Genomic DNA, 10,746 nt, shown 5'->3' with positions numbered 1-10,746 from the left:
AAACACTAGGCCACACTGATAAAGAAAATAGTAAATGTATTTAGTGCTAACGTAAAAACATACAGTTAAAAATAAATCAGCAAGTAGTTCACTGCTTTTAACGGGGAAAACACCTTGTTTTACAAGTACTACACAGGAAAAACTGTTTGTTTAAAGGCATAAATGAAAACCCTCTCAACTTAAACATCTATTCAAATCTTTTAAATCTGTGAACAAAACTCCTAAACTCCCACTCTCAAACACAAAATACACAACACTGGGGGGTAAAACAGACTTCCAACATGGTGAAAATGATGCTTGGGAGATTCTGTGAAGTCATTGGAGGGAAAATAGGAAGAATCTAGCCATCTTGTTGCTGGATGAAGGGGTTGGGTATGGCTTCCATGCCATCCTGTGGACAGATGAGGACCACAGACGTCCCTCGACACACCACCAGACCCAGCTGCCGGGTGTCCTCCGTTAGCTTGAACTGGTCGTCGGGGTCTGGAATAAAATTTGGTGGAGAACAGAGGTTTGGAGATTACAAAGACGGTCAACATAGTCAAACTGCAGTCTTTTGTCTACTTTTTATTCGTGTGTAATGTCTTTTCTTTTGTGAACTCCTAGCAAAACTAAGAGTTTCAAGCATGATAAATCCAAACCAGAGTATGACAGTTGTGAAACTTACCGCGCATGTATTCAATAGTGCCATCCAACACAAGATTCAGAAGGGGGTCAAACCCCTTTAGAACTCCACTAGCTGAGACAAGATGATTAGAGATTATGCAGCCGCAAAAAAACGAAACAACATTTTGACAGTTTGTGGAGATCATGTGAAAAATGTAAAAGTGTGTGAAAAGTGACTTACCCTCTCGTCCACCTTGGAATTTCACCCGGATTGGTTTATCAATGTACTTTGACAGGTCAAATATACTCTCCTTCTTTTTCTTATCTTTGTCCTGTCAGGAAGATGCAATGAAAAGTAATTTTAGTACATACTTACGGTATTTTACACGGTGGCTGATAAATCCCTGCCAAGAAGGAAGACTATCGTTCGAAGAAATCAGGGTCTGAATGACTGTTTACTGCAGTGGTTCTCAACCCTGGTCCTCAGGGACCCCTGTCTTACATATTTTATATATTTCCCTGTTCCAACACACCTGATTCAAATGAATGGTCGTTAATAGGCTTCTGCATAACTAGATAACGACCCATTCATTTGAATCAGGTGTGTTGGAGCAGGGAAACATCTAAAACGTAAAGGACGGGGTACCTGAGGACCAGGGTTGAGAACCATTGGTTTACAGTATCCTTCTCCTCGATTACAAAGCAGCCTTCTTTATCCAGCACATGCGTTGTTTAAAATGATGGCTACTTTAGACAACGCATCGGAGACTGCATTTCTTGGTTTCTAAGGTCTAGCCAAGTCGATTGTAAATCAAACCCGGACCACAATAATCGGTTAAAGAGTAGTATTAGAAAACTAGTGCAGGAAGAAATTGGACTCACCGCCATTTCTTCAGCTTTTTTTCACGACCTCTCACCTTTGCCCCTTTGATTTCTTCTTCTTCTGTTGAGGTTATGGCAGAGTGCAACCAACAGTTATGATGTCCAACCCCGCCATCTACTGTTTGGGAGTATGACATCGGTGGTTGACACAACCTGAAAATAAACCAAACAAACAAAAATATGTCCAATGCATTAATATAATATGGCACGTAATAAGCCAAATGTCTTTTTTCCTTAACAGCGTATTACAATGAAACCATTTTCAATTAATAGTTTTGATTGACTGCTATGTAAACCAATGATGATTGTCGTAGATCAAGGTTGACCAATAGTGAGCGCACTGCAGAATGTGGGTGGGGAATGTCAAACAGCTGGTGGGCAAAGAGTGTGGAGCACCGTGCGGTTTATTGGGGAAATAACAACAAGCTAGGCATCATGAGGGTTCCAATAACCCTGGTTTGGGCAGCTATTCTTATTCACAAGGTAAGTTTTTTGGCATGTTATTTTTTGGAAGAGGAATTTGGTTTTATATCTGTAAATTGGCTGACATGTTGCCGGTTACAACAGAAGGGCTTTTGTTTTTGCAATAATTAGCTTGCTTGCTACGACTAGTGCTAGCGAGCTATGACTACTACGCTAACGTTAGCTTGCGGAGGATCACTGTACAAGTAGTGTTCGAGTGAGGGCGCTGAGAATACTGGGGGCCCTCTACTATAGCCTGTAGACATCGTTCTGCTATGTTTCTAATCTCATTAAAATCATTTATATTAATCTTGACAGTTCGTTAGGAATATGTCTTATTTAATTTGGCTAACCTTTTTAACCAGCGTAGGTTGTCCAAGGGAATTAACACAATAAGTTAAACAGTGCTGTTAGCTAGAAAAAGCTAAAAACAGACTTTCTCTCAATTATTCCTTAATCTACACGGGAATAATTAGTCCAGAAAATGTATGGAAAGACCACGAGTCATATGGTCTCTATATGGTGATAATGGAGAGATTGTGAACAATTTACTTCCAATATGCTCCATTAATTTATTACTGCATCTTCATGAAGCTGTAGCATCCTTTCTTAATAGTCTGTTGTTTTGCCTTCTACCAATTCTCATCCCTCCCTGACAGGTCATGGGTGAGCATGGAATGGCCCATTTCAGTGACAAGGGCAAGAGCAGAGGAAAAGATTACTGCATATTCTTCAACTCACAATGGGCACGATTACCTCAGGACCTCAACAAAGCAGTACGTTTTAAATACTAGAAAGGATTCAGGAATGTTTATAGTTACAATTCTAAGACTAAGCATGCACCCTCTCGAATTGTACAGTTCTATTGTCATTAAACAATATTCTAATGATACCTGTGTCAATTCATACCTCTGTGTGTGTGTGTGTGTGTGTGCTTTTTCAGTCCCGTCTCCAGATCTATGACCTGACAGAGTCGGTCCTGTGCTTGCCCTCTGACGTGCCAGAAGGGGGCTTCCCTAACCGCATTCCCATGGTGATGAGGGGCAACTGTACCTTCTACGAGAAGGTCCGATTGGCACAGCTCAACGGTGCCAAGGGGTTGCTGATTGTCAGCAAAGACAGACTGGTGAGTCGTTCCCAACACTCCCTGAACTGAATGCCCAGTTATCAATTCACCATCTTCTCTCTCACATCCCTCTGATTGCCCACTAAAAGAGAATATCAAAGTGAACATATCTTTCATTATTCTCGACAAGAATGCATGGAGACTGGATGCCAGTAGTCCCCAAAATACACTACATCTAAAGCAAACAATGTATTTCAGTGGTGACCATTACTGTGTGTTGTCCTGTTTTTTAATTTCATTCATTTATTACCACTTCTGCTAGTGCTTTGGTCCACTTTGAAAAACAATACAAACGTGTGAATTTGTTACAAACATATACATCAGTGATAAATATAAAATAATACCGGTCAATTCTGAATTCCTGTTACAGACACCCCCAGCAGGAAACAAGAGCCAATATGAAGAGATAGACATCCCTGTAGCACTGCTCAGCTACAGAGATATGCTGGACATCAGCAAGGTAAGAGGCTTCCTGGAACAGAAGGAGACGTCTGCACACTTAGCATCCGCGCCACTAAAACCTGCTTACAAGTGCATTCCTTCGGAACCAAGAACGCCATCATAATAGCATCCCACAGATCATTACTCACTACAATATGAACTGGGGGTGAAAGGAAGAGGGAGGATTTGTACTCCTCTGAGCCCTGAGGGGAAACTGAACCATTACTGCAGCAGTGAAAAAAAGGAGCATCTTTTTCCATCACGAAAATAGAAGACGGCCATAGCAGATTGTCAGCAACCATAAATAAAGTATCATGTGCCTATGAGAGAGTCTTAAACCTTGTTATTGTTTATGCCCCTGCAGACTTTCAGGAAGGGGAGAGAGGTTGCCATGTATGCTCCCAAGGAGCCGGTCTTGGACTACAACATGGTGATCATCTTCCTCATGGCGGTGGGAACCGTGGCCATAGGGGGCTACTGGGCAGGAAGCAGGGACATCAAGAAGTAAGATGGACGTTAAGACACTACTGGAATGCTCTCTTTGAAGTTGACAAACTCAAATCAGTTTGTTGATTTAGGAAATAGTCTCCTGGAGAATTTCTCAGTTTCGTCTGCATGGAAAAATGCAGAATGTTACAGAAGTGCGTTAACAGTGAAAAGGGGAAATAATTTTGCTCATCGTTGACATCAATTCATCAAGCTATCACTTTTGAAAAAGTGACAACACTTTTAATGTCTGATACAAAAGTAAAAAGTACATTTATTCAAAAGACATTTATTCAAAACGAAACACACAGAGCTTCATGCACAAACGGATCCACTATAAACACAGAACTATGTAGAGCAGCCTTTAATGTACACCGTTGCTATGACTGCTATAAGCCGTCTCTTCCAAGATTAGGTATCAGTGTCTCAACTATTTTCGTGTCATCGTCATGAACGGGAGTGTTGCCATGCTTGTTGTTAGCCAGTTCTCATAGGCTGTCCACAGCACAGCAGTGTTCTGAATAAAGCTTCCAAAAGGCCGAGGCGAGCGTCAAATGACTCGGTCGTTAGGGGAATGCCTCAAGGTGACCAGAGTGAGCACTGAGCAGCATAGCTGTCGGTCCCATCTCGGCCCTCTCCGCTGAGTGATCACGGTGATCCAGGACAAGGTCAGGGTCTCTTGCTCTCGGCCACAGGGGGCCTGGTGACTGACACGCTGCGCTCTCTCTCCTCCTCTCTCGTCTTCTTTTCTTCACCTCTCCTCCCTCTCCCATCTTTTCTCCGACTCTCTATCCCCTCCCCTCTCCTCGCTCCTCTCCTTCCTCCCCCTCCTCTGGCCCCTCCTCCTCCGGCAGACGCTACATGAAGCACAAGAGGGACGACAGCTCGGAGAAGCAGGACGAGGAGACGGTGGACGTGACGCCCATCATGATCTGCGTGTTTGTGGTCATGTGCTGCAGCATGCTGGTGCTGCTGTACTTCTTCTACGATCACTTAGGTAAGCACAGGCACCTCTGGACCCCCTCCCACATCTACCCCCCCCAGGCCCTACACTAAACCCCTACAGACCATGGGTTTGGATAGGTCCTACTAGTGGAGGGTCTAGACTACGACATGGTGAACCGTGTTGACGTCTAGATCCTTCACTAAACCCTCATGAGCCACTTCACCTGTGGGCGTCGTCCGAAATCAACACCCAAGGAACTCCGCTTACTCCCAGGTCCAAGTTCCTCTGCTCACGTCTGTCTGTGTGGTCTCCTGTTTCTCCCCCGGGGCAGTCTACATGATCATAGCTATCTTCTGCCTGGCCTCATCAGTGGGGCTGTACAGCTGTCTCTGGCCTTTCGTCAGAAGACTCCCCTTTGGAAAGTGCAGGTCAGATCCCCCACGTCCAATAGTTATGCTGTCTTTCATATCTGTGTCATACGCGTGTCCTTCATATCTTACCCAATGACTGTGTGTGTGTGTGTGTGTGTGTGTGTGTGCGTGCGTGCGCCCTACAGGATCCCGGAGAACAACCTGCCGTATTGTCACAAGCGTCCCCAGGTGCGCATGCTGCTGCTGTCGGCGTTCTGCATCAGCGTCAGCGTGACCTGGGGGGTGTTCCGCAACGAGGACCAGTGAGTCCCCCACCCGCCTCTCACCCCGCAGCGACGCCTCTCCCTGTCACAGGGCCGGGGCCTGAACACACGTAGAGGCTGTCACAGGGCCGGGGCCTGAACACACGTAGAGGCTGTCACAGGGCCGGGGCCTGAACACACGTAGAGGCTGTCACAGGGCCGGGGCCTGAACACACGTAGAGGCTGTCACAGGGCCGGGGCCTGAACACACGTAGAGGCTGTCACAGGGCCGGGGCCTGAACACACGTAGAGGCTGTCACAGTGACTTGTTTGTATTTTCTGGATGTGTGTGTGTGCGTCATGTCTGGTTCTGGAGGGGAGTAGCAGTGATGAGGATGTATGGTCCAGCCGTCCGGCGGAGTTCTATGTGTATTTGTTCTTTCTCTCTCCTCTGTGAATAATTCATCTCTGTCTCTTCACTTTCTTCTCTGTCTCTTCTAGGTGGGCATGGGTGCTGCAGGACGCTCTGGGCATAGCTTTCTGCCTCTACATGCTCAAAACCATCAGACTGCCCACATTCAAGGTGAACACCACACCCCACACACAGCAACACATGTTTGAACAAAGACACACCGGCTCTTTCAAGAAACCAAACCGTCAGACACCCAACTGGAGGAGGTTACCAACCAACTCGTTTTCTCGTCCTCTTCGTGGCCCAGACGCTCACGGTGTGTTCCCCCCCTGTCTGATCTCTGCAGGCCTGCACCTTACTGCTCGTGGTCCTTTTTGTATACGACATTTTCTTTGTGTTTGTAACCCCCCTCTTCACCAAGGTAAGAGGAGGTCACTTGTCTTTCGCATCAAACGGAAATAAAAGGATAAATGACGTTATGCACGGTTGAATGGTTGAGCCGAGCCCATTCATGTTGAATCCTTTCCTTTGTGTCACCTTGTGGACAGAGTGGAGAGAGCATCATGGTGGAGGTAGCTGCTGGCCCCTCCGACTCCTCCACTCACGAGAAGGTGCGTGCGCTGGCCCCCACGAGAGGGCTCCTCCCGTCCCCCTGAGGGTGTACACGCGGACCGCCTCAGTGCTGAGTCCGGAAACATGCCGTTTACAACCCTCATCTGTAGACTGTCTGTATAGTTACACGTTAGAAGTAGAAGTGAATGTGTGGGGTGTGTTGCTCAGCTCCCTGTCGCTCTCCATCTCTCTATTGTGGTTTACAGCTTCCTATGGTGCTGAAAGTGCCCAGGCTAAACTCCTCCCCCTTGTCGCTATGTGACCGGCCCTTCTCACTCTTGGGCTTCGGGGACATCTTGGTACCAGGTAACACACATGCTCATACACACACACACACACACACACACACACACACACAGTCTGCTCAAATATGTCAAGTGTTGAACTGTGGTGAACTGTATATCTGAGTAGAGTTAAAGCAGCCAGTTAAGCTCAAATCTTATCTGATACCTGTGAATAATATAACCAGTAACGTGTCTAATAATTCTATTTCTGTGTTTGAACCAGGTCTGCTTGTAGTGTACTGTCACAGGTTTGACATCCTCATGCATTCCTCCCGCATCTACTTCCTGGCCTGCACCATCGGTACATAGTTCCCTGTCTCTCCCCTGTACTCTCCTGTTCTGTTACGTTTCAGAAGGGATCGAGCCATAACAATCTAGGGAGTAGCAACTGTTCTAATAATGACCCCTGACTAGTTTCGACCAGGCTTATCAACCATTTCTGATCAATGCAGCGAAGTGTGTCCCCCCTCCAACATTCTGGTTGGTTGAGTCCAGGCCTCTGACCTCTCTCTCTCTCTTCCAGGGTATGGCATTGGCCTGCTCATCACGTTCGTGGCGCTGGCTCTGATGCAGCAGGGCCAACCCGCCCTCCTGTACCTGGTGCCCTGCACTCTGCTCAGCAGCCTGGCGGTGGCGCTGTGGCGCAGGGAGCTGCCCCTCTTCTGGACGGGGAGTGGCTTTGTGGTGAATACCAGTTTGATATGATGCACCCGTCTCCCTCAACCCCCTGTGGACAAACGGCAATACCCCCCTCTAGTCAATATTAACGCTTTAGAATTTCAAGTTGAGTAAACACAAGCCCGTCCTCCCTCCCTCCCCCTGCCTCTCCGCAGAATAAGAGGTTATACACCCTATTATTTTCCAACTGGTTCTTTTCTGTTTTGCTGTTCACCTCCCCCTCATCCCCCCCTCTCCCCCTCCCCCTCTCTCATTGCACTGTGGGTGTCTAGTCTGGCGGTGAGGGCTCTGCTACTGACTGTGAATGTCGCTGCAGGTATCTTATCCAGGCTTCACTTAGTCCTGTTCATACTCTTAATATACGTTTCCCAGTTGGTCCTTTTTTTAGGGTACTTTTTTAAAATCTTAAATGATATTCCCCTTTTTCCGACATCTTTTGAAGATGACTCATCAGTTAGAAGTCTTTGTTTATTTATCTTCTGTCAAACTTTGAGCTTTTTCCCCCTGCTTGGAGTTTTTATTTTAGTTTTACTTCCAATATTGTTTGTGTTTTATGTTGTTTTATTGCTTACCCTACAGGGATTCTTCTGGAAGTATATTTGCTCAGTAGAGACTTTTGGGGATTTAAGTGAAATACAGCACACATATTCCTGTTTGAGTTCTACCAACATCAGTATGATTTTTTTTTTAACTGGTATGAATAACATACCTTTTCCAAAATGTAGTTTTCTAAACCAACCTTTGAAAACACTTCAGTCACCAATTTGAAAACATTTCTCCTATTAGCTGTTCTTTGTCAAATGCAGGTGTGGACCTAATAACATAGACTGAAGTATGCATTTACATGATCTATAATCTACTGTTGACAGAAGGATCACTGTAAAGGTTCTGCTGCTTATCCTCTTTTATCTGTGTATCTTCCTTTCTTGTTTTGTCAATAGACTTTTACTTTCTTCCTTTTATACTATGGTCCAAACTCACCTTTTTGTTTTTTCAACCTTTCTAGCCTCCCATAGTCCTTGCACCAATCAACTGCACCCAAGCTCCAGCCATAAACCCAAAGGATGATCCCTTGGCCAATCCCGATCCACATGGCCTTGAGGAAACCAATCAGAGCGATGAGGATCCTCCTCCTCCACGCCAGGACACACCCCCTCCTGAGAAAGAGGCCAGCAAATCAGAATAAGGGACTTCTAGGATACCAATTTCTACATTCATTTCATACGTTTTTTGTTGTTGTTGTTGTTGCTTGATTGAACTCTGTTAGTAATGTAAACTCATTATGAACACTAAAGTGTACTTGGTGTGAAGGGATGGAGAGAAAAAGGACACTTTTTCTCCCAGCTGTCGTGTTCCCTCGCAGGGGCAGAGTCGGCAGGCTTCGAATGGAAGTCAGGCTAGGTCCAGGTGATCACTGTGTGTGTACTAACACTCACCCATCTCCCCCCTTCATGTGTTCTTCACTCTCGTGAGTTGGAATGGCACACAACCCATAGAGAAAGATTAAACGGGCCCCAACAACACTTAAGTCCTCTCCGGTTTTACTTCTACGCCAATCCCCTTTTGCAGACTAGACATCGCCGCTTACTGTGAATGAGATGTTCCAGCATTAGAAGCCTGACTGGCTATTCTTGCCTTCACTCGCCTCTTTCATTATCCAATCAGGGGTGGTCTGGCCCACCAGCAAGATATCTCCAGTATCATCCCCTTGTGGTGCTGTCACTACATCTGAGTTAGCCAAACGTATCAGATGACTATTGAGTAGGGGTCTGAAGCTAATATTGTATTGAACATCTGGATTTATTTGATTTTATTTAGCATGATGTGGGTTTGACCCAGTCAGAAACACAGTGTATGGTCAAATATTACACACAGTCGGTGGTTCAGCAGTGAAAATGCTGTTTTCCAGTAGGTTTTGTTATGTCTTAAAAAAAATATTTGGGCCTTTGAGATTGAATGTGTGTGTGTGTGTGTGTAACTGTCTGAAAACAGTACTGTACTCACTGTGCTGCCGTTTGTAACAATGAGGAGAACAATTATGTTTCAATGTTGCTGATATCTCGTAACCAATGGTCGTGGAACTAGGTAGTGAATACTTACTCTACATTTGCACAGTGATTTGTTTTCAAAGTCATGGCGTCAATCGGAGATTGTTGACAGTTGCAACTTCCTTTGATTCAGAATTGATTTGATTCAGTGTTGTCCATCTATATATTATCGTGTAGGGCTTGAAAACACTGGAATTCAATGATGTCATTGTGTATTCCACATGCTTTCTTTGCCTTTTTTCTATTTGTGACCTGAGGATGGGAGCAATAGATCAAGTATATTCTGTAGCTTTGTTCTTTGCTTTTCACCAAGTGATCATGCCTAACCAAGTCAGTAGTCATACGTATATAATCAGTCATATTGGTTGTCAGCACAAGCGTGTACTGAGGAGACACATAGTTATTACTGGATCCATAGTAACAGCCTGCATAGGTCAGGGGTCAACACCAGCGAAGGGGTTAACAGGATTGGTTGAGACGTCTTGCTGATTCCACTGCTCAAAGGTTTGACAGACAGGATGTTTGATGTCACCAAGCAGTTTTTAAATACCTCAATTGAGGACTAAATATAATAAAGAAACAAAGCATTTGATTTTTGGTGTCTGTTTTAATTTGATATGTGTATATGTATGCATGTGTATATATCTTTTTTCCAATACCATGAGTAATGGTGTAGGTGAAATTGATGTAGCCTATTTATCAAGCAGTAAGTTACAATAATATGAAATGTAACTATAGGGAAATGTGAAGGGACCCAGCAGAGGTTAGGCTTGGATGTCTAAGCTGAATATCCCTTGAAGTTATACATAAACACACCAGCCTTAATGACCGTCTCATTCTCCTGGGATACAGATCTATGAAACCCATCTGCTCTGTTTTATAGAGGATGTGAGGAACTCTCAGATAAGATCAACGACTATTTTACTTCAGACACTGCACAGAATGGCCCAAGTCTTTTAACAGGCCCATAATCTTGAGTGTGTGTGTGAGAGAGACTGACTTAAGGAGAGCCGAGGGAGGGCTGGAGCGCCGGGCTGTGGTTGGAGCTGTATGGATGGAGTGTCTGTGAGACCGAGCAGTGATCTGGACTCTCCCTTTCCCCTGCATCAGGAGCAATAGTCCCCTGCACCCATGCCCGTGGACAGAACTA

The 10,746-nt window shown here is 45.2% G+C and overlaps 2 protein-coding genes across 4 annotated transcripts; one reads left to right on the top strand and one right to left on the bottom strand.

Annotated features, from left to right (window-relative positions):
• Positions 1-19: 19 nt before the first annotated feature.
• Positions 20-1,635, bottom strand: lsm7 (LSM7 homolog, U6 small nuclear RNA and mRNA degradation associated). Of its 2 annotated transcripts, none has more exons than XM_062480705.1 (4): positions 1,489-1,635; positions 848-938; positions 668-739; positions 20-483 (listed from the first exon to the last, which is right to left on the bottom strand). In XM_062480705.1, the coding sequence occupies exons 1-4, from the start codon at positions 1,492-1,494 to the stop codon at positions 341-343; spliced, it is 312 nt and encodes a 103-aa protein (XP_062336689.1). In that variant the 5' UTR covers positions 1,495-1,635; the 3' UTR covers positions 20-340. The 2 variants fall into 2 exon arrangements, with proteins under 2 accessions (XP_062336689.1, XP_062336688.1); XM_062480704.1 differs by lacking the exon at positions 1,489-1,635 and adding an exon at positions 1,253-1,434.
• A 185-nt stretch (positions 1,636-1,820) lies between these two features.
• On the top strand, positions 1,821-10,188 carry sppl2 (signal peptide peptidase-like 2). 2 transcript variants are annotated; one of them, XR_009932413.1, is made up of 15 exons: positions 1,821-1,971; positions 2,610-2,726; positions 2,894-3,076; positions 3,447-3,536; positions 3,882-4,021; positions 4,858-5,000; positions 5,281-5,377; positions 5,506-5,622; positions 6,064-6,145; positions 6,321-6,395; positions 6,523-6,585; positions 6,793-6,892; positions 7,094-7,171; positions 7,394-7,653; positions 8,555-8,694. XR_009932413.1 is itself a non-coding variant. In XM_062481369.1 (15 exons), exons 1-15 carry the CDS (start codon positions 1,849-1,851, stop codon positions 8,732-8,734), a joined length of 1,749 nt encoding a protein of 582 aa, XP_062337353.1. In that variant the 5' UTR covers positions 1,821-1,848; the 3' UTR covers positions 8,735-10,188. The 2 variants fall into 2 exon arrangements, 1 of the variants encoding a protein (XP_062337353.1); XM_062481369.1 differs by having other exon boundaries at positions 7,394-7,554; positions 8,555-10,188.
• Positions 10,189-10,746: the final 558 nt, after the last annotated feature.

This window comes from Osmerus eperlanus, chromosome 16 (genome assembly GCF_963692335.1).
Source record: "Osmerus eperlanus chromosome 16, fOsmEpe2.1, whole genome shotgun sequence".
Classification (NCBI taxonomy): domain Eukaryota; kingdom Metazoa; phylum Chordata; class Actinopteri; order Osmeriformes; family Osmeridae; genus Osmerus; species Osmerus eperlanus.
The sequence above is the reverse complement of the archived record's forward strand: the minus strand, read 5'-3'. Positions and strand labels throughout refer to the sequence as shown.